Below are 27,815 nucleotides of genomic sequence, written 5' to 3' on the forward strand. Positions count from 1 at the left end.
TATAAAGGACACAGACACAACCAGAAAGGTGTTCTCCTCAATTACTGACAACCAGTCCAGAAGACTGAGAGTTAGGTAATCCAGCTTCTTGAGAGATTGCAGAGGTCTATGAACGAGGGAAAGTGGAAGAAAAGACTGTGTCCTGGGGAAGCTTGGCTACCTATGACCATTACAACATTTTTGAATGTTGAATGAGTTCTTAGTTCTTATATTTATTTAAATTTTATCTGTTTCATAAGTAAATCTCTATTTGAATTCTGTTCGTATTCTTTTAAGTGTTAACCCTTTAAATAACTGGGAGGTTTTGAATTCTACTTTCAAAAATTTTGACATAAAATACGAAGCATAAATAAAAAGACAACATAAACTTAATTTATAAAATAAGCTATACAAACAAGGAGATAGTAGAGGAGTATGAATTTATGAAAATTACTCTGTACATCTTTGTCACAATGCCCTTGTTCCTCATTCAGAACAAATTAAGGTTACCCTGGTTTTATTTAGATGTGAAAAATAAAAATAGTAAAGTTACTGCCTCAAGGCATCCCTTTCTACACCTCTGGCCAGCCCAGACTTCTTCCATAATAGTAGAAAGAATCAAACCTATTTTGTTCCCAAGTTGAAACTTAAAATAAACATTCCCAGTGGGCATTGTTTTACATGGTAGCTATGTATTACTGAAGTGATATAGTGATAAACTTATGGCATATGACACAAAATTGACCTCTTAGAGTTGGCTTGATAATCTAGCCACCAATTATAATATCTAAATATAAAACCAAACATTTAAAAAAATCTATATATAAGAGCTTTTTGGGACTGCGCCATCTTGAAGAGGAGAGTGGATGTTATCAGAAGCCTAAAAATCCCAGGGTCTACAACACCACCACCCAGGGAACAGCTGCAAACCCAGGAACACTGGGCCCCAAGCAGCAGCATGAACATATAAATTCGGAGGAGCTCTTCACCTTATCACAGAAAGGTTAGATTTTACCTAGGATAAGTTGAGGTCCTTGATCCAGGCAGGAGAGAGAAATGCACACAATGGGAGCTAGGAATCTGGGGAAGCCTGTGCCAAAAAAAATCTGCGGCCGTTGGGGCTAGCATGATCCACGAATGTGGAAGGGGATACGATGCGCAGGGCTGCTAACAGAGGGAACTCTAAAAAGCAACCCATAGCTGAACTGGACGCAAAAGGACAGCCTAAAAATTTTAAAAGTGTGCCAGCTGCTTAGAGCTAAGGGGAATAAGACTGCACAGGTTTGCGCTCAGTGCTGGAGTTTGTGCACTTACTCTGGCTCTTTTTTCTTTTCTTCTTCTTTTTTTTTTTCTTCTTCTCTTTAAATGCTTGCTTTTGATTACTAAGCCCAATACATAGGGTCACCCAATTGGGGACACTCTAAGAGACCATAGGGAAAGCTGTTTCTGTGGAGCCTGGGTAACAGAGTGGAAATAATTATCAGAGAACCAGCTCTGGGGCAGCCTATTCACCCAAACTGGTAGTAAGGGCCACAGGGAAAACAAAATCTAAGCACTTGCTAGTCAGGACCTATAGACCTGTTGCTCAATCCAGAAACACTGCCACCAGGGGTTGAATCACAAATTGACTCTGTGTAAACACAAATAAAGGAGTATAAAAAACAAAGAAGTACTGCCTCCTTGAAAATCAGGAATATGGCTTACAACATTGAGGAGCAGTGGAATGCAGGGAACTTCAATACTGTCCTGACTAGGAGGCAGGTGTCCCAAACAGAACAGTAGAGGAAGTGAATGACCTTCACTATTGCACATTTTTATTTTTACTTTATTTTCATCTTTAACTTAAGAAACTAATTTTTTTTCTTTTGTTCCTCACTTGATTTTACCTTTTTAATTATTACATTTTTATTTTTAATCAGTCATATTACTACTATTTTACCTTTTTGTAAAAAGTGTCATTTTATTTTCTCTTTATTTTACTTTGGGATTAGTGTTCTACATTATATTTTCATCTATCCTTTAGCATCATTTTATTCTATTTCAACTTGACCTATATGCCAACACTCTCTTCCTCACTTTTCCCCTTTTATTGTCCTGTTTCTCTTACCCTATTCCTGCTTTAGATTTTCCCTATTTCTTCTTTTTCACCCCTGTTAAAATTTCACCCTACTTATATATCTAATATCCAATCCCCACTTTAAATCCATATACACCTCTCTCTTCTCTTTATTCATTATCCAAATTTTTTTTTCTTCTCCATCCTTTTGTTGTTGTTTGCTTGTTTTTTTTATTGGTTATTTTTTTTTATGCTTGTTTGTTAGAATGTTTCACTTTTTCTTTTTGTGTTTTGTTTTGTTTGTTTCTGTTTTCCCTCATCTCACTTGATATTAGTTGCTGTTTGTATTTTGCATTCATCTCTATGTATTTGTTGCTTGCATTTGTTGGGATTAGTGGCTTTTCTATTGGAGTTTTATCCCCATATAAATAGTTTTCCCCCGTCTTCTTTTTTATTCTCTTTCTTTTCTATCTTACTTTTTTCCCTTTTCCCAAATTCCCTTTTGCACTTTTGCATTCCTTTTTTTTCCTTTCTTTTTCTTTCTTTCTTACCTCCTAATTCTCTTTTCTCTGGTGGTCAACTTTATTTGGGGTTATTAGTATCATGAATACATTTGTGTTCAGTGCCTTGTGTGTTGTGCCTTGTTGTGTTGTATTTTGTGCCTTTACATCAGCACAGGAGAGAAAGAACTACATAACCAAACACCTGGAGAAGAGAGATCATGAGGAGACAAAGAAACAGCCCGCATAAGAAAGAAAAGGAGGCATCATCAGAAAAGGAAGTAAGTGAAATGGAGGCAAGCAACCTGTCAGAAAAATAATTCAGAGAAATGGTCATACAGTGGCTAAAAAGAATGGAAGACAAATTCAACAATATATATAAGAACCAAGAGGAAATGAAGAAGAACCAAGAAGAAATGAAAAATGTCATCGCTGCTATAAAGAATTCAATAGAAAGCATTAATAGTACACTAGAAGAAGCAGAGGACCACATCAGTGAGCTAGAAGAAAAGTTAGGAAAAAAATTACCCAAGCAGAGCAGCTTCCACAAAAATAAATAAATAAATAAATAAATAAATAAATAAATAAATAAATAATAAAAAGCAGGAGGAGAGCCTAAGGGAACTCTAGGACAACATGAACAAAACAACACCCACATAATAGGGGTGCCAGAGGAGAGGAAACTAAGCAAGAAATAGATAACCTGTTTAGAGAAATAATGACAGAAAACCTCCCTAATATAGGGAAGAGAAAACACACACAAGTCCATGAAGCTCACAGAGTCCCAAATAAAATGAACCTCAAAAGACCAATGCCAAGGCACATTATAATTAAATTGGTAAACACCAACGACAAAGTAAGAATCTTAAAGCAGCCAGAGAGAGACAGAAAGTTATCTACAAAGGATCCCCCATCAGATTAGTGACTGATTTCTCAACAGAAACACATCACGCCAGAAAGAAATAGAATGAAATATACAAAGTCATGCAAAGGAGGGGTCTGAATCCAAGAATACTGTACCCAGCAAGGTTATCAGTCAAAATTGAGGGTGAAATCAGGAGCTTCAGAGACAAAAAAGGACTAAGGGAGTTTACCACCACCAAACTAGCAATGCAAGAAATGCTAAAGGGTCTGCTGTAAAAAGAAGAAATAGGAAGTGAAGAAGGAACACAGGGGTAAAGAATAAAAATGGCAACAAACAAGTATCTATCAATAATAACTTTACATGTAAATGGATTAAATGCCCCAATCAAATGTCTTTACATAGGATAACTGTATAAGAAAACATGACCCATATATCTGCTGTCTACAGGAAACTCACCTCAGAAAAAAAGACGCACTCACATTGAGGGTGAAGGGATGGAAAAAGGTTTTCCAGGCAAATGGAAATGATAAAATAAAAAAAAAGCTGGGGTAGCAATACTTATATCTGACAAATTAGATCTCAGAGTGAAGGACATAAAGAGATAAGGAAGGTCACTGCATAATACAAAAGAGAAGCAATCGAAAAAGAAGAAATAACTCTGGTAAACACATACACACCCAATACAGGAGCACCCAAATACATAACAAAACTTCTGGAGGATATCAAGGGAGAGATTGACAGCAATACAATCATAATATGGGGACTTTAATACCTCATTATCACCATTGGACAAATCCTCTAAACAAAAAATCAGCAAAGAAACATCAATCCCAAATGACTCACTAGACCAGATGGAATTAATTGATATATTCAGAACTTTCACCCCAAAGCCACAGAATATACATTCTTCTCAAGTGCACAATGGTCATTTTCAAAGATAGACCATATATTGGGTCACAGGCAAAGTCTCTTCAAATTCAAGAAGACAGAAGTTATATCAAGCATCTTCTCAGATCACAATGGCATAAAACTGGAAATCAACGACAATAAAAACAATCCAAAAAAAAAAAATCAAACACCTGGAGACTAAATAGCATGCTATTAAACAATGACTAGGCACCAGAGAGATCAAAGAAGAAATAAAAAAAACATCATGGCAACAAACGCCAATGAAAACACAACAATCTAAAATTCATGGGACACAGCAAAAGCAGTCTTGAGAGGGGAGTTCATACAAACCTACTGCAAAAAACCTACTCTACAAACCTACTGCAAAAAACAAGCAACAATGGTAATAAATTACCTAACCCTACAACTCAGAGTTAGAAAGAGAGCAACAAGAAAAGCCAAGGGTAAGAAGAAGGAACAAAATAATAAAGATCAGAGCAGAGATAAATGACATAGAGACCAAAAAAAACCACACAAAAGATCAACAAAACCAAGAGCTGGTTCTTTAAAAGGATAAAAAAGATTGATGAACCTCTGGCCAGGCTCACCAAAAGCAAAGAGAGAGGACCAAAATAAACAAAATCAGAAATGAAAGAGGATATAACAACAAACCCCACAGAAATACAAACGATTATATATATATATATATATATATATATATATATATATATATATATATACATACATACATACACACACACACACACACACACACACACACTATGAACAACTCTATTCCAACAAACTGGACAACCTGGAAGAAACAGACATATTTTTAGAAAAATGGACATATTCCAAAACTCAATCAGAAAAAAATCTAAATATCTCAATAGGCCAATAACTATAGAAGAAATTGAAACAGTCATCAAAAAGCTGCAAACAAAAGCCTGGGCCAGATGTCTGCATAGGGGAATTTTACCAAACATTCAAGGAAGAACTAAAACCTATCCTCTTCAGGCAATTCCAAAAAAATTCAAGAGGAAGGAATACTTCCAAGCTCATTCTATGAAGCCAGAATCACCCTAATACTAAAACCAGATAAAGACAACACAATGAAAGACAATTACAGACCAATATCTCTCATGAACATAGATACCAAATTCCTCAACAAAATTCTAGCAAATCAGCTCCAGCAGTACATGAGAAAAATCATACACCATGACCAAGTAGGATTTATCCTAGGAATGCAAGGATGGTACAATATCCACAAATCAATAAACATGATATATCACATAAACAAATTGACAGATAAAAATCACATAGGCATATCAATTGATACAGAAAAAGCATCTGACAAAATTCAACACCCTTTCTTGATTATCATTTTATTGGTTTAAGATGTGTGTTGTGAAAACTAAAGCATTACAGGCCCACAGGTCATACATAGTAGAATCACTTTTCTCAAATTCAACCTCTTTATGATTTAGAAGATATCATAGTAGTCAAAAACAAATGTAGTGAGAAAGAAGGATAAAAGGAAATCAAAGGAGCTCTGGGACAAAAATACCAGGGAGGTAGAGAAATTTGAAAAAGCAGCTGAGATTCTCCTGCTGGCCTTGCAGAAGCAAACAAACAATATGAATTGCGTGTGGAGGGGTCATATAGCAAAGAACTGGGGGCTTTTAGCAATTGAAAGCATTCCCCAGACAACATCAAGCAAAAAAATTAAAAGGGCCTCTAGTACAGCATCTATAAGAAACTGTTTTGTTGTTTTTAATCCTCATCCTACGGCATGCTTAGAATGAGAAAAGGGGAGAGAGAGAAACATTGATCAGTTGCCTTCCATATGCTCGCCAACTGGGATCAAACCCACAAACCAGTTATGTGTCCTTTTAGTGCACCAACTGGGCCCCTCCAGACAGGAGACCTGAGTTTTGCTAACAATCTGTAAACTTGTAAGAAGACGTGAAGCCTCAGACAGGATCATAGCCCAACTCAAAGCTTAATTTCAGTATGTGACAGAAAGGCCCCAAATAAGGCCTGGACTCCTGATCCACAGAAATGAGGTGATAATAAATTTGCATTGCTTAAGTCATTCGTTTTGTGAGAATCTGTTAAACAACAATAGAAAACCAATACATCCTGTGTTATAATCAATAAAATATTGCTCATGTTTGCTTATAAGTTTTGTCCACATCAAACATTTGTTTGCTTAAATATATTGCCTTTCCTATTGTAATCCAGTAACAAATACGCTTCCATTTTCCTAAAATCTGAACACTTCAAATTTGTTATAAAACATTTTATCTTTGAGCGTTAGTTGACACTTCGAGACACAAAATATATCTAAAACTGAAAACTGAATTTAAAAGTATATATCCTAAAGTTTTGCAAACTTACTATTTTAGAAAATATTTACCATAGTCCATCATCAGAGAAAAAGATACACATTAATATACTTATTTCTCCTCTATGTTAATCACTAGAATATATCATAGTATGAAATACATCACATTGTGAGCTTATTCACTCATTGTGTGAATATTTTATTACAATATGTAATATGTGGAAAAAAGAGACTAATTTCACAATCAAAATTAATTGTATAAGATTGTATAATTATAACTTCCCCAACATGACAATGTGTCATCTAGTAAAGTTGGGGGGAAAGTTTGGCATTATTACCGATCATACAGTGAGAAGGAAAAATAAACTGCCATCTAGTATTTCCAAATCATAACAACTAAAATTGTCTTCTGTACTTTTATCAAATAGAAAATTTGTAGTCAAATAAATTTATAAATACCCAGAACCAAGTTTCATATTGTTAGTTGTTCTAATAAACCTTTTTTGTATAATTAAAAATAAAGTTTGATCTTTTAAAAGACAATCTATGTTAAGTTAGCCTACCTTCCATACTCAAAGTCCCCATTTTAGACTCCAAGAAATCAAATAATGTGCTTGGTGCTGATGGCCTTGCATTTCCCAGTTCTTCTTCATCTTCAGCTCTTATTCGCCCCCTGCCTTTTCCTTTACCTTAAGAAGTAAGACATATATATTGTACATGCAAAAAACAAAAGGAGAAAATACACTAAAATATAACTAGCAAATATCTTAAGTAGGATTTTGTATATATTTCTTTTCATATTTTTTGTACAGTCTACATCATTCATAAGAAAAATTTTTAAGTGACTCTATTAACTAGTACATTTAATCCTCTAAAGCAGTGTTTCCCAACCTTCTCTCATGATGAGAATCACCTGGTGGAGTTGTTAAAACACAGATTCCTGAATCCCAACTAAGAAGTGCTAAACTAGGATTTTTGAGAACATATAGGTAAAATTGCATACCTAACTTAGTGCTCTGTATATAACATCTGTCTTAGAGCACTAGTTAAGTATACAATTTTACCTATATGTTCCCAAAAATCCTAGTTTAGCACTTCTTAGTTGGGATTCAGGAATCTGTGTTTTAACAACTCCACCAGGTGATTCTCATCATGAGAGAAGGTTGGGAAACACTGCTCTAAAGTCTAAATGATATATCTAGAAATTTGATTTTTTTCATATAAATTATCTTTAAAAAATCATTTTCATACACTTATTTTTAAAACAAATATAGGATTAAGAATGGAAAAAAATCACATAATACATTTGACTGTGTAATTAAAAATCACATGATGGTCCCTAACTGGTTTGGCTCAGTGGATAGAGCATCGGCCTAAGGACTGAAGAGTCCCAGGTTCGATTCAAATCAAGGGCATGTACCTTGGTTGTGGGCACATTCCCGTGAGGGGTGTGCACGAGGCAGCTGATTGATGTTTCTCTCTCATCGATGTTTCTAACTTTCTATCCTTCTCCCTTCCTCTCTGTAAAAAATCAATAAAATATACATGCATTTTTTAAAAATCACATGATGCATTCAACTATGCAATTAAATAATAACACTAAATAGTCATGTTCTTGTTCATTTAAAAAGTTTGCAGACTCTTTAGTCATTTATACAAGTGGTAGGTTAATAGAACTAGTCACTTTATATTTCCTGTATTACATCAACCCTGTCAAAGTATTGTTAGACCTACTTTATATAAAAATGAAAGCAATGAAATACAGCATAACCTCTCAGGTCTCTGTAGTTCAAAATTAGAACTTATCACAGTGGTAAATAAAGTTACAGCCATAACAGCAACAAAACCCAGGCTCTGTCAACAACATATATTCCTCTGAAAAGAAAACAATGCTATCTGGCACATTGCTTAATGAGTTATACCTCTCAGAGGTGGACCTGAAACAGGTTTTTGTTTATTGCTGTTAAGGAGTACATTCAGTGCTGCTTCTAAGTTGTTGCCATTATCCATAAGAGCTTGCCTTGACGCTTCCTTACTGAAGCCCATTTCTGTTATGTGCTTCAGAGCCTTCTCATCAACCTATAAGGAATGGAGAGAAAAGCTATGCTGTTAGGCAATAAATAAAGCAAGGTGTAACTTTTCAACTGTATGTTGTTTAACATTCTTTTCATTGAATTTATTGGTGTGACACTAGTTAACAAAATTATATAAGTTTCAGATGCTCAATTCTATAACACATCATCTATACACTGTACTGTGTGTTTATCACCCTGTCCATCCGCCACCATCTACCTCTCTATCTTGAGCTTTCAACAACTTGATTATAATGTATCTTTCTGTGTCTCTCTTTGAGTTTATCATCCTGGAGTCTACAATATACATGAATTTATTGCAATTTTTTTTTCCAAACAGCAAAACAAAATCTCTTTAGACAAAATTTGAGAAAAGATGAAGATGTGGGAAAGGGTAGAAAAGGGCAGATAACTATGTTTTTGATGCATCTACTTTTAGGATATTATTTCCATTGAGTGTCTTCTATTTAACTTGATACGTTTTTATCAATGTATTCCAAAATATGTTATTCAGAAATTATAAATTAAAGTAAGTTATTTTTCAAAAAATCCAAGTTTTCCATGAGCTAATTGTAAATCTTAATGAAAGCCTGCTAGAGTTATAACATATATCTATAATACATTGAACAATACCAGCAGTGGTTATGAGAAAGAATAAAAAAATCAAGGCTATTAAAGGAAGAACAGATGAATTTTGTGTTGGTTCATTAGCCTTACCAGTTCTCTATAGACAGCTTCATGTTTCCCCTCTGATTTGGTTGGCTTTTCTTTCTGTAAAATTTCCCTATTTCGGTTACCAGCAGCACTCATATTGAGATTACTTCTTGCACTACCACCACCTCCTCCAAATGTCTTGGTCTTTAGGTAAGAGAAAGATAACAAAGATGTAGGTTAATAGCATTTGAAAATAGTCCTAAAGACTAAGCTACAACTAAAAATATGTAGTAAAACTGAAGTAGTTTCCATTGTTTTATATTAAAAAATCAAATGTTAGCTAGGTTTTAAATAAATATCTAATAGCCATAACTTCTTTTTTCTATAAGTTTAGGCAAGGCAATAAGATAATTACATAACTATAATCTTTAAGTCTCCAAGGCAAGTCATCAGAGTAAGTAGATAATAATATAGTAGAAAATAATAAGCACTATGGAGATTAGATGTCAAAAATAATTCTAGGGTAAAATATTTGACTAATATCATGAGGCCTGGGTTAGAGGGCAAGGCTATCTTCAATAAGGCACTAAACCTGTCTAGAAATTAGTTACATTATGTTCATGATCCAATTCTATAATTCTATAATCTTAGAAAGTAAACAAATAATATAAATTTTAACACCAGTTTAAAACTTCCATTACTAATTATTTACATAAATTACATAGGCTGTGTCTTAACATCTGTGTATGAAAATTTTGAAGTCCACAGTTCTTATTTTACCTGGCTTATTTGAAATAATTATATGTGTAGTCAAATTTGAAAATTTTGATATCACTTATGTTTTTTTAAAACTATTCTGAAAAACTAGAACATAAAGAACACTGATTTGGAAACATACTAATTCATAATTTAAAAGTATCCCACAATTGTTACTTGTATAATATCAAGTTAAACATTTAGTTATATAATATCTTTATAAGCTAATAGATTCAAAGGAAGTTGTCAAGACTTGACTTTTATTAGAGATAGTGATCAATATTTAAAAATGTGTTTTAAACTTAGTACAGTAAGAAAATAAAACATGTTAGATATAAATTCATATAACATTGAAAAATTATTTTGTATCGGATAAAAATATAAAGAAACAGGACCTGAAATATAGAAAAATGATGTTAGATAAGCACTAATGGACAACATGTTAAATATCTCTATTAGGTATTGAAATACCACAATATCTAAATTTAGTTCCAATAAAAATAAAATCACATCTTTAAAAACCACAGATGTATTATTGGATTCATGCAATTTTTGGTTTATGCAATCCCAGCAAGAAAACAGATCTGGAATGTCCTGATAGTCATTACTTACATAATCATAAAGAAAAATGTGAGTTTATATTAATGTGATAGAAAGTTTATTAGAACGTAAGACAATGTTTGTACTATAGTTAAGAACATAGGCTTTGGGGCTAGACAATGGTGGGACTAAATCTTGTCTCAGCCACTTCTTAACTTCTATCCTCAGAAAAGTCATTTAACTTCCTCCTTCCATGAGCCTTAAATTTCTCATGCTTAAAAACGGGACATTTTGAGGATTAAATGATACCAAAGACATGAGTGATAGATTCAGTAACTGGCACATTTTAAGCACTCATAATAAATGGTAATACTACTGCTTTGTTTAATGTTTTAGAACATGGTTACCTGAAAATTCTGGAGCCTGACCTGTTCCAAATTAAATATGTTTCTGAAATTTAAATTCTGTTACTCCAAAAATTTTTTTTTTTTCCTTTTTGGTGGTAGTGAAATAGCCCCATCTTCTGGATACATTTTCTTACTATTTTCTTTCCATTTTATAGATTAAGAAATAGGATAAATATCATTTTCAGAATTGCTTTTTAGTGTTTTAAAACAGTTGTTACTAAACATGCAAATATCTAGAAACAATACAACTTAAACATTACCCATAAGGCAACTGATGCCCTTTATTAGCCACATCATTTTGTCCATATTATGTGAATCAGGCATCCGTGAGATCAACATTACCATGAGGCCTGGTACATGAATTTGTGCATGGGTGGGGTCTGGCCAGCCTGGCCAGGGGGAGGGGACATGGGCGGTTGGCCAGCCTGTCTGCTGGGCCACTCCTGGTCGAGGGGACAATTTGCATATATTCAGTGTATTAAGTATATTCTAGCAAATAGATAGCAGTAAACACATCAACCAAAATTTTGGGAGAAAAGTTTGTTTGAGAAAAGTATAAATCAAAAGAACAACTTTCCTATAGTTATTAAGAAATTGATATACATCCGTATCCTCTTCTGAAATTACATAATTTTAATAGCTTTTTGGGGAAAAGAAATATAATTTCATGTAAACTGTGCAAAATATATTAATTTCAAAAATATTAAAAATTATTTTTTAATGTGCTTTAAAATAGAAAAAACACTAAAGAATAGCAATAGTCAGGATTATTAAGAGCTTTTTTAGCAAAGGAATATTGTGATCTATGCCATGTAGTGTTCTAAATGTTTATAAGCTAATAGATTCAAAGGAAGTTTTAAAGATTATCAATTTTAATTCTCGCCATAACCACATAAACTGGATACTATTATTACCTTCTTTTTATAGACAAACAAAAATAGGTTACAAAATTTAAGCAAGCTATCCAAGGTTGTCAGCAGATATGCTTTGAAGCTGCCTGATTCCAAGGTTTTGCTTTTGGTGTCTACATTAGACTGATGATAGAAAGACATGCTGCAGGAAGAACCAAAATGCAAGGAGTCTCCTCCTTAACTTTGAATTTCAATAGAATACTTATATTGTTATTATCTTTTCACATACGGTAATAAATCCAATGAACTTTTGACCTTCTCCATGTATCAGTGAAAAAAGCCTTTGTACCTTACACATTTTGCTCATATGTTCTTTTTCTAAATCCTCTTGATAAGTCCAGTAAGTTATTCTTGCTAGCAAACCACCCTTCTTTTCTCCCTTCCTTTTCTTCTTTTTTAACAGTATAACAGCTAAACCCAATGCTTTATATTTCTGTAGAGGGTTTCCTGTTATTAGTTGGACTTGGATAATTTTCCCCTCAGCAACTGAGAAATGTAGGTAAAAATCAGAGACTCAGGACTAACAATTTTGTCAGTTTTCATCCTTAAATGTTAAAACTGGTTTTTTCCTTTGGATAATATGTGTATTTATACATGTGCGTACCCCTGGCCCCATCATTTGCTACAAATAGTCAAATGTGGTTTTTTTAATTATTTTTAATTTCTTGCTTATTTGAAATAGGTGTTTTCTCTACTTATTGATTTTTAGATTTCTATAAGAAATTTTAATTCATGAATTAGTTGCTTAGGCTTTTTTAAACCAGTGAGATTGAAATCGTTTTCTTTATTCAAACCAGTAATGAGTCTTAGCTAACTGCTTTTTAAATAGAATGACAAGAATTAAGAAAATTTTATTATAATTTAGTTTTCTTACTTCTTTGCTCTTTGCAACCTCTGCAATAGCAGCAGTCCTTTGCTTTTCAAATTCATCATTATCATTTGTGGATTTGACAGGCATTGTAACTTGCAGTGTCTTCCTTTGATCAAGTTCTCTGCTATCCATTTGGACATTAGACACACACTTCTGATAATAATAAATAAAATTAATCACATGAGTAGTTCTCAAACAGATTCAAGGTTTACATAATAAAGTATTACTTCTTCAAAAAAGTATTTGTATCTTAATAAAAGAGAACCCATAAAAATAAAATTCTTTCTATTTATAAATAAAGGTAGAAAACTGATTAAAGTAACTTTTAAATAGGTACACGTAGTAAATAAAGTGAAAAGCTTCAGAAAAATGTCCTCCCACCCCAATAGGGCCCATGTTTAAAACATACATTGAACTACGAGAACTAAGTTTCATTTTAGGATAATGACAAAATATTTTAATTTCAAACAGTCTAGACCACTGCACAAGAAAAGGTAAAATTCAGATTTTTAATCAGATTTACACATTATGGCACAATATCCTTATGAGGATTAAGTAGTATAGTTATTTAACATATAAAAAGATGTCTCTGAACATATAAACCAAAAGCTAAAAGCATAGCCTCTCCCTCAATCAAGCTGCAAAGTTTTTTATTTTTAGTTTCATAAATTGAGAAAGTCATCATTGCCTAAATATAAGTCCAATCATAGCAGTAAAAATCTTATAAAATAAACCTTTTCTCAATTCATTAATAACAGTAAAAAAAAAAAATGCTCTCAGACAAGTTATATAATTACAGATTTTTAGCAATATAAATATATACTGTTGATACCAGTACACAGCCAGTATTATCTACCTTTAACCCATATATAAGTCTAAATAAGATATGCTGAAAAAAAATTTTCAGAATGAACTATATAAACAACTATTAAAACTATTACTTTTATTATACTTCCTAAGATAAAAAAAAAATCATAGAACACTCTTCAAGATCTTGAAAATAATTAAATCACAAGTCTGAGAAGTTTTTGAAAGAAATATTATCACCAAAATATTCAAGAGAAAATCAAATTCTTATAAACATAGCATTTATCATTTTCAAACACAAATTATTAGAATATTTATACCATTTAGATTCTGGGTTTTTTTGTTGTTTTTTTATTACATTGGTAAAAGTGAGAATATCATCAGCATAGATCACACCAAAGGGCATCATGCCTCTTTTTATCTTGACTGTTCCTTGTTGCAAAGCACAATAAAAATTAACATATTTTAAAAATACTTTCAAAATAGACATGATGCAAGAATGACTTCCATTTAATTTTTGGTAGACTCCACATAAAGCTTTTGAAGAGGAGTGCATCTGATCCTACTCATTTATCTTCTGATCAGCTAGTTATCTTTTTCACACACACACAATTTTTAAAGTTGTTAGAGAGAGATAGGTTTCTGTTTCCTACCTGTTGTGTCCCTAACTCATCTTCAGTACTCTCAAAGAAAAATAAGGAGCATATACAAGGTAGAATACTGATAGCTAAATCTTAGTGGCATCGTGTGGCAAAAAGCAAGCTGTCTCAGACTCTCCAGGGATAAAGCAAGGATAGGCTAGAGTAGACTGCTATGAATGCAGTTTGATGCTGAACACAACCAGGAAGACACAAGATACTAGCTGAGTGTCTATACAGGGTAACATGTAACAGCAAGAGGTTGAAAAATAAGAAGTAGACAGAAAACCTTTAGCTTATGTCAGAGAAGGATCAGGGATGTTGTGGTTGAAAGGAAAATACCAACTGAAAAAAAAAATAAATCCCTGACAAATAAAGGAATTTGAATCAAAGCAGATGAATAGAACCTTTACAAGAAGGCCTGGGAAAGCAGGCTCTGCTACAGTGCAGTGATGCCCCTTCCTGCCTCCGGGGTCCTCACTTTTCTGTTTCATACTTCTGTTGACACTTTTATTTTCTCTCTCCCTCTTTTGTTTTTAATGGGGGAAAAAATGATAAATTATAGCATATTTTTCTTCTTTTGCATTTCTCTCTCAAAAAAAAAAAAAAATGCTCCACCCCCATCTTATCTTAGTTGCTCTTCAGGTGTACTTTTTATTTTTTTCAATTTTTACATTAACAGTTCTTGAGAAAATCAATTTAATTATAGTGAATAAAAAAACAATTATTCAATTCCTTTACTGAATATATTTCCATATAACACCATGACCTATGAATGAATAGTTCAGCACAAAACTAAACACAGCTTGAATACAGATGAAAAATACTTTTTGCTGATTAAAATTCATCTGCCACATAAAAGTCATTACCTGTCCAAAAGGCACAAAAGGAGGTGGTCCACCTTCAGTTCCAATATTGCTTCTATTGTGTTTTGACAAGCTCTGTGAGAAAAGTGAGTCACAAAATAGAAATTATACATAAAAAAATATATTTCGAACATTTACAGTGCACGAGGACTCTACTAAATTTAATACATTCCTATTTTTCAAAAACCACACACACGGGGGAAAAAAAGCTTTCTATAAAATATTTCAGACTATATAAAATATTTTATTCCTAACTTCAATAATTAGGTAAATGCCCTCTCCTTATCTCCCCATACCAAACACACACTTAATGCTCTAGCTGGTTTGGCTCAGGGATAGAGCATCCACTGAAGGATCCTGGGTTCAATTCAGGTCAAGGGCACATGTCCAATTTTGGGCTCAATCCCCAGTGGGGGTTTGCAGGAGGCAGCCAATCAATGATTCTCTCTCATCATTGAAGTTTCTATCTCTCTCTCTCCCTCTCCCTTCCTCTCTGAAATCAATATATATATATATATATATATATATATATATATATATATATATATATATATATATAATTTAAAAATACTTCTATAAAAAAACAAACACACACACATTCATTACAGTTTTCAAAAGTACTTACCAAGCTACTCCTACAAAAACAAAATACAGTAAAAACTCCTCAACAAGTAGCAAATGCAAAGATAATAGACTTTGGTAAAATTTTTACTTTAAAGCATATTATATATATGAAAGTCTAAGCGATGGTTAAGATGAAACGACCAACACAGGAGCTCAATGCAGGAGCTGCCTTGAGGCTCCATCAGCAATCAACACGGGCCCCGATTGCTGATGGGGACTGCTAGCCACCCTCTGGTCCCTCCCCAAAGCCATCAGGCCCTGATTGACCCGCCGCCCAGTCAAGGCCGGCCTCCAGGTTGGAACAGGGAACTGGGAATGAGTGGCTACAGACACAGGTGGCAAGGGAAGGAGGCAGGGGGTGGCAGGGAACCTGACTAGCCTTGATCACAGCCAGGCCTAGGGACCCCACCCGTGCACAAATTTTGTGTACTAGGCCTCTAGTTAAAACTATAATCTGATAGGCAAATATTCTCTGGAAATTACCCTTCAAATTAACTTTTTAGACATAAAATCTATTACCAAACAACATACTTGTCATATTGCAATATAATAAGAAATATATATTTGGTCTTTGTCCCCAATTCTTGTAACAGAATTCTGAAGTGTTGTAACTAGAAACAGTTCATGGGAATACTGATAACAGAGGTTTCCATTTATTTAAAGAGATAAAATTGTTACATTTCATAATATGCTAATTACTTTCAATTACAAAAATATCCTTAATAAAGACTTGGTTTCATTGGAATACCTTCTTGTGCCAGATATATGGAACAAATTGAAGATTTGATTATTTAAAAAAAACAAAAGACAAACAAAAAAGACTTGTTTTAAAAATCAATTTATATTTTGATGAAAATTTTTAATAATTGAATGTTATTTAATAAAAATAAGCTTCCAAACTCTAATAATTTTGCTTTCTTTTTTTCCTAGCTCTCATATTTAAAATTGCTCCTTGCAGGGGCAATTCCTCACATTATAAATTCCTTTGAATATCACGAGGAATCTTCAGAAGGACGGACTCCTTCCAGCCACCCATTCTTCTTATCTGTTTCATTTTGCGATATTAACATATATCTGTTAAGCACCAGCTGTCATTTAATACAGCTTCTTCACTGTAAGCTTTTCCACACACTTTTTAGTAATTATCATTATAGAAAATGTCACCTGTGTTTTTATACTATTATACAAAAATTAACTCAAAACGCATCAGACCTAAATTAAGACCTAAACTCATAAAAACTTCTGGAAGAAAACAGAGGGAGAAAGCTTTATGACTTTGGATTTGGTAATGACTTCTTGGATATGACACCAAACACAGCAAACACAGAAGTAACAAAAGAAAAACAGATAAATTGAACTTCATAAAAACTTTTGTGCATCAAAGGACACTATCAACTGAGTAAAAAGGCAATTCCTGAAATGTGAAAAAAATAATTGCAAATTATATATCTGGAAAGGAAATTGATATCTAGAATATACCGAGAAATCACACAACAAAAAAGAAAACTGATTTAAAAATTAGCAAAGGACTTAAATAGATACTTCTCCAAAGAAGATAAACAAATAGACAATACTAGCAAGAATATGAAAAAAATAACAAGAGTTGGCAAGGATGTAGAAAAATTGGATCTTTTGTATATTACTGATAGGGATGTAAAATGGTGCTAATGTCACTGTGGAAAACAACATGGTAGTTACTAAAAACAAAATTATAACTTATGATCGCTCAATTCGACTTCTGGGTTTATGTCCAAAAGAAATGAAACCGAAAATTTGAACAGGTATTTATACGCCCATGTTCATAATAATAGCATTATTCACAATAGCCAAAACGTGAAAACAGCCCTAATGTCATCAGTGGATGAATGAACACAAAGTAAGATACACACATACATACACACACACACACACACACACACACGAATATCATTTAGCCTTAAAGTTAAGAAATTCTGACATGCTACAATATGAATAAAACTTAAAAGACATTATGCTAAGTGAAGTAAGCCAGACAAAAAAGGATAAATATTGTATGATTCCACTTATGTAAAGTACCTAAACTAGTCAATAGAGAGAAAAATAAAAATCTTGGTTGCCAGAGATTGAGAGTAGGTGGAGAATGAGAAGTTAATGTTTAATGGTACAGAATTTCACTTTGGGAAGATACAAACTACTTTCTTTTTTTTCTTCACCTGTATGTAATCAATTTGCTACAACTACATCAGCTGCATATGATTTAAATATTATTCAATGTTCTCTTTCTCTATTTATTTTATAAGAAAATTTAGGGCCTTTTTAATTCCAAAATTTTCTCTATGGATTATGATTTCTATGTGTGCATTTGGTTTCTGTGTGTACTAGTTGCCAGATGTTCAAGTAATTGAACTCTCCATGGTTTCTACATTGCTATGGTTACCAAATCAAAAAACTATAAAATGATAGAGAATTATAATTATAGTAAGATGTTTTTAAACTTTTTCATGTAAACTTTTATTGCTATTCCTAACAAGAAATACTAACAGGTTTTCAGGAAACAAAAGTGCAAATATACATAATAAAACATTACAAGGACAACTATGAAACTATTACTAATCTCTGTGTGTGTGTTCCTCCATGTGTGTGCATGTCTGTGCATGTATGTGTGTATAATGAGGAAGTTCTTAAAATGTTTAACTGACTTTTCAGTCAATAAAGTAGTTAAGGCTGGGTCGGGAAAATTATATAAGATGTTGGTCTTACTTGAGAACATCTTACCACATTTTTAAAAACCTCTAATTATAATAAAAATGTATCAACTTGTGAAAGGATCACATAAAATGAGTGGAGTTTTGCTGGGAAAGTCAAAGTTCATATATTTGGCTCTTTATTAAAACGATCAAACCTCCACTTATTTGCTTTGGCAACATTTTCAATTAAATAATGAAGTTATGAAACATTATCTTATGCACAGCACACCAGTCCCAAATGTAGCACATTATTATTATAAGGAATCAGCACACCAGCCCCAAATGTAGCACATTATTATTATAAGGAATCGGTACAGCAGCCCCAAATGTAACACAGTATTATCATAAGGAATGAGTATTAAGAAATAAAATATGTGCTGAATTCTCCTTATCTACTTACCTCCCAACAGAAGCACTTTTAAACTAAGAAAGTAGAAAAAAGAAATATATCATAAAATACCAGGAGTTTGAAATAGTGTTAGGCCCCGAGGCCCACTTGAGGCAAGAACTGAGAGTAACACAAGAAAATTAATTTTAGCTCAGAGAGTAATTAGCTTTTGTGCTTTGTAATTCATTCATTTCACAATTATCATATTTGCTATGATGTTTATTACACGTAAGACTCAGAGCAACCACTTTGGAGATATAGGAAAGCTCAGACCCATCACCTATCAAGTGTCTAATTATAAAATAAGTTAGTTAACAGTTCTTAGAGTCCATTTTCTGATCTATATAAACATAAAACTCCCCCATAAGACTGTTAGGAGGATGCAAGAGCTCAGCACAATACCTACATACTGTTCAATAAATATTTATAGAACTGAACACAGATGATACAAATGAGAATTCTGACCTTAAGAAGCCTAATGGAGATAAGAAATAAATACAATTTTAGTGCTAAAAAGAGATACACTTCTTAAAATGGATAAAGTACCCCTAGAATTCAATAAAAGAGCAACTACTTCACTTTTAAGCATTTGATCTGAGTCTAAAAGCATGAGGACAAATTGGCCATGCAGGCATTATGAGAAAGAACACAAGATGAATGGTATAGAAGTGGGAAAATCTTTCTACCCCCCAAAAGTATAATTGAGAAAAGCATAGAGAGCCAATGAAAGAGTAAGTAGTTTCACTCTTTTGGAATCAAGTACAAGCCTAGAAAGAAACTATTTTTTGTACTCCATGAGCCCAGTTGGAGAGGAACTGGGGACCGAGTGAACCTGAGGGGGTTGCCCAAACCATAGGCCAGCATAGCCTGGGGTCCAGCATCAGCCTGAGCTTCACCGCTGTCCTCAGCATTGTAACATGTTCCTTTTTTGCTCCCTCCCAATTCAGTCTGAACCTCCAGACCCACAGCTCCCTACAGTGCAATTGGTGACCTGGTTGGAGACCTTGAATGTAAATTAACATCTATCAGTCCAGGGACCTGGTGGTAAGTAAGGCTAAAGTAGTTCATGTCTACCTGAAGTGCTTAGCAATAAAGCAAAAGTAGGATGAGTTTTAAAAAAAATAAAAAAAGTAAGCAGTTCCATTGGGTAGATCAAAATCTATGTGAAATATGAAATAATTTAGAGATGAAAAGATAAACTTGAACTAGGGCTAGATTATTAACAACATTGAACACCAAACTAAGGCATCTGAAATAAAAGCAGGGTGTGATATGTTCTGAGTTATGCTGAAGGAAGATAATCTGGCAGAAGTAAATAAAGTAGATTAAAGACAGAGAAAGAATATGTATACAGATAGATTAGTTAAAAGGCTACTGTAGTAGTCCACAAAAGAGATACTAAAGACTTAAACTAGAGTAACAGCAATGCAACTCGGGAACAAGAGACTGATATAAGATCTGACTACAGTGGATCAACAGAATTGGAAAGTAGAGGAACATTTACTAGATAACCTAGATGACCACGAGGATGAAGCTATTAACATAAATTGGGGAAACATCAACTAAAGTAACTAGAGAGAACTTAGTCACAAGAACCCCTTTATTACAGTGAAATTCTAATTTGCATTCACTAGTATGTATGTATGTATGTATGTATGTATGTACGTAGATGAAACAAATATGCAGTATGCTTTCATATATATGCACCAATGGTCTTAGGCTCTATATCATTGGTTCTCAACCTGTGGGTCACGACTGACAGCTTGAGAACTGCTAGCAGGGTCATCTAAGACCATCGGAAAATACAGATATTTACATTACGATTCACTAACAGTAGCAAAATTACAGTTATGAAGTAGTAACGAAAATAATTTTACGGTTGGGGGTCACCACAACATGAGGAACTGTATTAAAGGAACACAGCATTAGAAAGGTTGAGAACCACAACTCTAAAGCAAATGTCATTTTTCAATATTTGCTTTTTTTTTTTTTTTTTGCATATTTTGAAAAGCTATGTTTTACTGGTAAGTTTTTAAAACTCTTAAGATACCAGTTATAACTCGTGTATGATGTATATCATTGTTTCTGCAAAGCAAGTGTTTGTGCATATATACAAATATATATATTTGTTTCATCTACATACATACATACTAGTGAATGCAAATTAGAATTTCACTATAGTAAAGGGGTTCTTGTGACTACTAGGTTCTTTCTAGTAACTGTAGTTGATGTTTCCCCAATTTATGTTAACAATAGCTTCATCCTCGTGGTCATCTAGGTTATCTAGTAAATGTTCCTCTACTTTCCAATTCTGTTGATCCACTGCAGTCAGATGCTCTTAGGCTCTACAACAGCCTAAAACCACTACTATAGAGCCTAAGACCATTAGAAATCACAGATATTTACATTACGATTCATTAACAGTAGCAAAATTACAGTTATGAAGTAGCAACGAAAGTAATTTTATGACTGGGAGTCACCACAACATGAGGAACTGTATTAAAGAGTCACGACATTAGAAAGGTTGAGAACCACTGCTTTAGAGGAACAATGTGCTTAAACAAAGGTAGAGAGTTTCTATAAAGATTCCTCTATTCCATTCTATTCAACTCTGACATTATTCACTATGGGAAGATCTCCTTAAAATACAAACTGCAATAAGAAGAGTGTAGTGTTTCAGAAGTCGAAGCCTTTATTCTCAGTTACACTTACTCTCTGTAGCTCCCACTTCTCAATAAGGTGTTCCACTTCTCCCCCAAGGATTGTGGTGTTGGAGTCATTCAGGAGCAGGAATCCATTTTTTATATCCACGATGCCTGAGAGCTTAACTTTAGTTCCAGGTGGTGTGTTCAGGCTAAAGCAAAGAAAAAACAAAGTTAAAACATGCTGAAGCTCCTCCTCAAAACTGATTCAGTCTCATATTATGAGCTGGTCAAGTTCTTCAAAATGAACTAACCCAAAAACTCTTTCCAGGAGTAAAAAAAATATATATATATAAAACACCTCACAAATAGATAAATAGAAATATATGAATAAGCTTTCTCAATAATGCCATGCTATACAAATATGATTTGCCATTTTTCCCTGAGCTTTGGCTATGCACTGACATGATATACTATATTACAAATTTAAATTTTATCAAAGGAAAATATATCTGACCAGTAATAGTCCTAAAAATTACACACACACACACACACACACACACACACACACACACTCTAACACTCTAGTAGCCCTGTGCATGAATCCATGCACCAGTAGCTCTCTGCCAGGCCTGCTTGCTCTGTGCCTGCTGCCCAGAGGCTCTCCATGATGCAAGCGTTCTGCACCCTGGCTTGGCCAGAGGCCCAACCACAGCTGGGCACAGAACGCTTGCCACGTAATTAAAGATCAAATGAGAGTTATTTATTCTAAAGTGTACTAACCTAAAAGAACTTTTCTATAATGGACTAATATTATCTGTTTGCAGGGAAACATTACACTATAACCCCTTTTACAAAGACCAGAGACAAGGTGTTTATCCTTCTATTAAACTTTTGGTAGAAGAGACAATGGAAGAAATCCATTTCATCACATAAGTTTATTCTAAAGTTAAAGCACATACACTGAACCCTCGCTCGTCTCTTTGCCCATTTAGCAAGGGCAAAGCACTCTAAATAGGAGTAAAGACGGTCCTAAAACACTAAGAATGGATTAGAAAATCATGCCAAAATGGCTTCACATTGTTCACATTTTAAAAGCTCAAGGCATTCACTATAGGCTGATACATACAAAAACAAATCAATGAAAGCACTGGTCTATTCTGGAAAAAAAAAAAAAAAAGTTCTTAAAAGAGTTGCTAAGAAGAAGAAACAGAATATTCCTGTTTTAAAGCTTCAGAGTCTGCACGCAGAGCAAGACGTTTTGTGTTACATGCCATTGAGTCAGCTCCAACTCCTGGGGCTCTATAGGGGCCCCATAGAGATGTCCAAATGTCCGGACCGCTTACAGCCAGCTTGCAGCAAGCTCTTAATCTTCCCCAATCCAGGACATATGAGAACAAATGGTTAATACCTTTCCTCTCTATCCAGAGAATACATAGCTAAAATCACCCTGGTATTGCTAAGGCAGGATAGGAGAAGTTAAGAAGGAAGAGTTTTATCTCACCCACTAAACAAAGAAGTCAGCTGTCTTGGGAGAGGAAAAAGAGGGAATTTTATCTCACTCACTGAACAAAAAAGTCAGCCATCTTGGGACTTGCCAGATGTTCTCATAAATTCTGGGAAAGGCCACAACAAAGTAAAAGGGGAACTGAAGTCTGCTCCGTGCTGAAGACATCTGGAAGAGGAACCTTGAAACCTGTAGACAGGGTATAAAACCCCTTGAACCTCCACCAGGCTGAGAAGTCTGTCTGTGCTTCATAAGCCAGATATATTTTGATAAATTTGCTTGCCACGCTTCTTTAACAAATTCACTTTATTACAACACAACTGTCCAGTGTCACTTGTTTGAAGTCTTTCTACAAGACTGACAAGCACCAAGGAGAGGACAGCCCTCTCCCTCCACTCGATAATACCTTTTCTGGTGACAATAACACCTCCAGCACCAGATAAAGGAGCTGGAACACAACGGATGCTAAGTGCTTGTTAAATGCTTACTTAAGAGAGAAGTATGAAATGAAAAGCTCAGAGCAGCAAACATAAGCATATAAAATAACAAAAAAGGTGGTTTAACAAATGCCTAATGAAAATTTCCATTTCAGAAAATAGAGCTCAAACTGACCTAATAGGGCACTGGGGATAAAGGACATCCCCTCCCTTATTGCTTTTCTCCATGCTAATAGGCGTGATTATGAAACCTCTCATGAAAATATGAAAAGAAGGATTTGGAAACTTCTGCCTTATGGAGTTCCCATTTCTCTTAGAAAGTATGGTGGCTATGAACCTCCCTCATGGCAATCATTTCCTTAGAAAACTCATTTGCTATGAACTTTCCTATGAACACAAAATAGTGTAATGAATACAGCTAACTGTCCAGAAAGAATTATAATGTAGTTAAAGAAATTAGAATTACCTCAAATTTACTGACATGATTGAAAAGATTACTTTTCATGCAAAAACACCTTTAATTTCTGTTTTCATAATTAATATTGAAGAAAAGAGTAACTAACTCCATTCTTACCTATTTTTCTATACAGATAAATTAGAAATATAAACTTCAATTTCTTCTTAAACATTCTAACGTGCACTAAAGAATTCATTCCTCTTCTCAAAGTTCTTAAAACAAAATCCATTTGAAAAGCACCTTCAAACACTGTAACAAATATATAAAATAAAGTGCCAATCACCTTATTTTTGACATATAACTGTATTCTACTGCTGTGCAACTTGTATGACCATCAGTCATCTGCAGTCGCAACATTCTCGGAGCAGCCTGAGACTCTTCGTTATCCTTTGGCGCAGCAACATTGCGAATTTTCTGAATTTGCAAAACACATGGACCTTCAAGCTGTCAAAAACAAAGAAATAAATATCACATTCTAGCCACAGCTTTGTTTTCATTAATCGTGCATCTCTTTTCCTTAATGATCAGGCTTTATGATTATAATGATCACTTCAATTAAATAAGATCAAAACTTAAATTATATTAAATAGATCAGGGTGTGTATTTTTTATATTTTAAGATAAAGGCTCTTCTGAAAAACATCTTAAAAATTATTCTGGATTCATTTTCAGAAAATAACAAGAAAATTTTAGGAAAACAAAATTATATTTCTGAATCAAAGTTGTATTAATAGATGTTTTTAGTCTTATGTGCGTTAATTCATTCACATAGATTTGCCTTCTCCTCCCATGCACATTAAGGGACATTCTGGAATTAAAGAATGTAATTTTTAAAGAAATATCAACTTTACAGTAGTAGTTAAAAGGAATGTTTTCTGTTCAAAAACATCAAATTCAAAGTACACCCTCTATAGCATAAATGAAGAACACAATACTCTAAAATTTTAACTATTTAAAGTTTAACTTATTTAATATAAGTATTTTAACTTATTTTCACATTTCCTTTTTAAATAGATTAAATCTAATGCTATATTACAGGCACTGTCAGAGTAGGGAAATTGTTCTCTCTTTCCACATTCCAATCAAAGACAAAAATCTATCTCATGGACTAGATATTACGTTAAACATTTCATATAATGAAACAATAATAGCATGATTGGAAATCACAGCAAATTCTGCGTGCATGTCTAAAAAATAAATTTAACATAAAGTGATACTTTTCACATTATTAAATACTAGAGGCCCAATGCATGAAATTCGTGTAAGAGTAGGCCTGCCTTCCCCCAGCTGCCAGCACCAGTTTCCCCCTGGCACCCCGGATCCAGGCTTCCCTCCGGCCACTGGCAGGCACCCGGCCCGGGCTTCCCTTGCAGCCCCAGCTTTGTCCGGAAGGTCATCCGAAATGTCTTCCGGAAGGATGTCTGGTCTAATTAGCATATTATGCTTTTATTATTAAATACTATACCTTTAAGTAAAATACCAGCAAGGAAAAAAAGGCTTCTTGTTGTAATCTTTTAAGTAAAACCTTTCTATGCATGTTAGTGTAGTTTATATTTTCAGCAAAGAGAAATGTGAAATGATAGACATTTTACAGTTAATTTCTCAAGTAAGTATATCCCCAGTTGACAATTTTCTATTCCATATTTACCAGTAATAGACCTGCAAAGGCCCAGATAATACAGTTAGAAAAAAAGAGGCTAAAATGTCATCTAAATTTTAGTCATTAACAAAAATTCCAAGTTGAAACAAAACTTCCTTTTGTTCTTGTTAATGTCATTAAAATAAAGACATTCTCGCCGGGACCGGTTTGGCTCAGTGGATAGAGCGTCAGCCTGCAGACTGAAAGGTCCCGGGTTCAATTCCGGTCAAGGGCATGTACCTTGATTGCGGGCGCATCCCCCCCAGCAAGAGGCAGCTGATCGATGATTCTCTCTCATTGATGTTTCTAACTCTCTATCCCTCTCTCTTCCTCTCTGTGAAAAATCAATAAAATATATTTAAAAAATAAAAATAAATAAAAAAATAAAGACATTCTCTTTATTTTACTACTCCCAATATTTTTAGCCTAGACATTCACAAATATCTAATCTGTTGTCTAATACAGTTCACCAAGCACAAGTCTATTTAATTAAAATAAAATGAAGAGTTCAATTCTTCAGTCTCACTAGCCACATTTCAGGTGTTATATACCTGACAATGCAAACACAGACTGTCTAAACCACTGCAAAAAGTTCTATTAGGCAATCTGTGATGTTCTACACCTATGAGCTCCCAACTGCAACCTATGCAACCCGGGGAGTACACATCCATGGAAAAAAATTTAAACTTCCCTAATATTTCATAGCCAGAGCTACAAGGTGTATCACTCAGTCCATGTGACATACAACTCACAAGGCATCTTTATGGAATTTTGGGAATTGACAAAGCACCTTCATTGGTTTGCTTGATTGTGATAAACTGCCTTTTATTTGTTCACAACTAAGTGGATATATAGATTATTTTACCTAGTTTTAGCCATTAATGTTTACAAAATGTACAAGTGGCTTTAAAAGATCCTATCAAAGAAACACAAATTGAAGATAATGCCAATGACTCATATACAGAATAGGAAGCAGACTGTTTTTGCTGATCTCCTACCTCTAGTTGACCATGAGAACAAAATGCTGGGGAATGCTAGGGTGTGTTAGTTTGAAAGTCAAGGAAAGCTAAAATCCAAATTCACAACAATCATTTCTTAGTATGGCAAAACGAAGAGTTAGAACACATAAATAGGTAAAAAAAAAAAAAAAAAAAAAAAGGTATATGTTCTAGCTCTCACATAGGCTGAGGTTTCACAGGTACTCACTTCACTACGCTTCAAAGCATACTATAGGTTTGGCCCTGGCCAGTGTGGTTCAGCTGATTGAAGCATCGTCCCCTACACCAAAAGGTGGTGGATTTGATTCCCGGTCAGGGCACATACAAGAGGCAAGCAATCAGTGTTTCTCTCCCACATCAATGTTTCTCTCTCTTTCTCTTTCTTTCTCTCTCTCTCTCTGTCTCTCTCTTTCTTTCCCCACCTCCTCAATAAAAACATGTCCTCAGGTGAAGATTACAAAAAATAAATATATATATATAATATATTTGTCTATTTTATTTATTTATTTATTTTAATATTTTATTGATTTTTTACAGAGAGGAAGGGAGAGAGATAGAGAGCTAGAAACGTCGATGAGAGAGAAACATCGACCAGCTGCCTCCTGCACAACCCCTACCGGGGATGCGCCCACAACCAATGTACATGCCCTTGACCGGAATCGAACCTGGGACCTTTCAGTCCGCAGACCAACGCTCTACCACTGAGCCAAACCGGCTTCGGCTATTTGTCTATTTTAGATATTACATAATGTTTTGAAATTAAGACATTGGGCAGTTCAAAGAAATGTGAGAAGAATTAGAGAACAAGTCTCCAGCCTATATGGTAAGAAAAACACTCAAAATCAAATGGTGTGCTGGTAAAACAGTTCTGTGATGGGGAGCTGAGGGAAGAAACCCTATTTTGTAGTATTTTCCCATTTCCATGGGTGATTTCAACTACCAACTAGATATTACTGAACTCTAAATTGGGAAGAGCTGCTGAAGATCAGCATCTAGCAGTAAAAAGGTGGGTCCAGCAGAGTGCAAACCTCCAGCTCTACACCCTGTATCATGGATCTCACTGGCCCTGGATGCTCACCCTGGAAGCTCCATCCAGCTGCAGCTTATGCTACTAGCAGAGAGGATTCCCCACAGTTCCGGCTTGTTCGTGTGGCTAGCCCAGGTCCAGCACAGGCACATCTGACTACAGAACTGAGTTATAGATATGTATGGCAAAGGAGGCTGGGAAAGTATCTGACATT

General features: G+C 34.3%; 1 protein-coding gene across 4 annotated transcripts in view; it reads right to left on the reverse strand.

The window, feature by feature from the left end:
* TDRD3 (tudor domain containing 3) overlaps positions 1 to 27,815 on the reverse strand; it is a 143,958-nt gene that overhangs the window by 49,155 nt on the left and 66,988 nt on the right. For all 4 annotated transcript variants that reach the window (XR_014794421.1, XM_084876740.1, XM_084876741.1 and 1 more), the window contains 7 exons: positions 24,222 to 24,382; positions 21,608 to 21,749; positions 15,161 to 15,232; positions 12,850 to 12,999; positions 9,425 to 9,565; positions 8,558 to 8,714; positions 7,199 to 7,324 (listed from right to left, as the gene is read on the reverse strand). Coding sequence is in view for 3 of the 4 variants with exons in the window: in XM_084876740.1 (XP_084732866.1) it covers positions 7,199 to 7,324; positions 8,558 to 8,714; positions 9,425 to 9,565; positions 12,850 to 12,999; positions 15,161 to 15,232; positions 21,608 to 21,749; positions 24,222 to 24,382 (949 nt within the window). In the remaining variant the exon portion in view is untranslated. The remainder of the gene's footprint in view (positions 1 to 7,198; positions 7,325 to 8,557; positions 8,715 to 9,424; positions 9,566 to 12,849; positions 13,000 to 15,160; positions 15,233 to 21,607; positions 21,750 to 24,221; positions 24,383 to 27,815) is intronic.

This window comes from Pipistrellus hanaki (genome assembly GCF_964339955.1).
Source record: "Pipistrellus hanaki genome assembly, chromosome: 3".
NCBI lineage: Eukaryota > Metazoa > Chordata > Mammalia > Chiroptera > Vespertilionidae > Pipistrellus > Pipistrellus hanaki.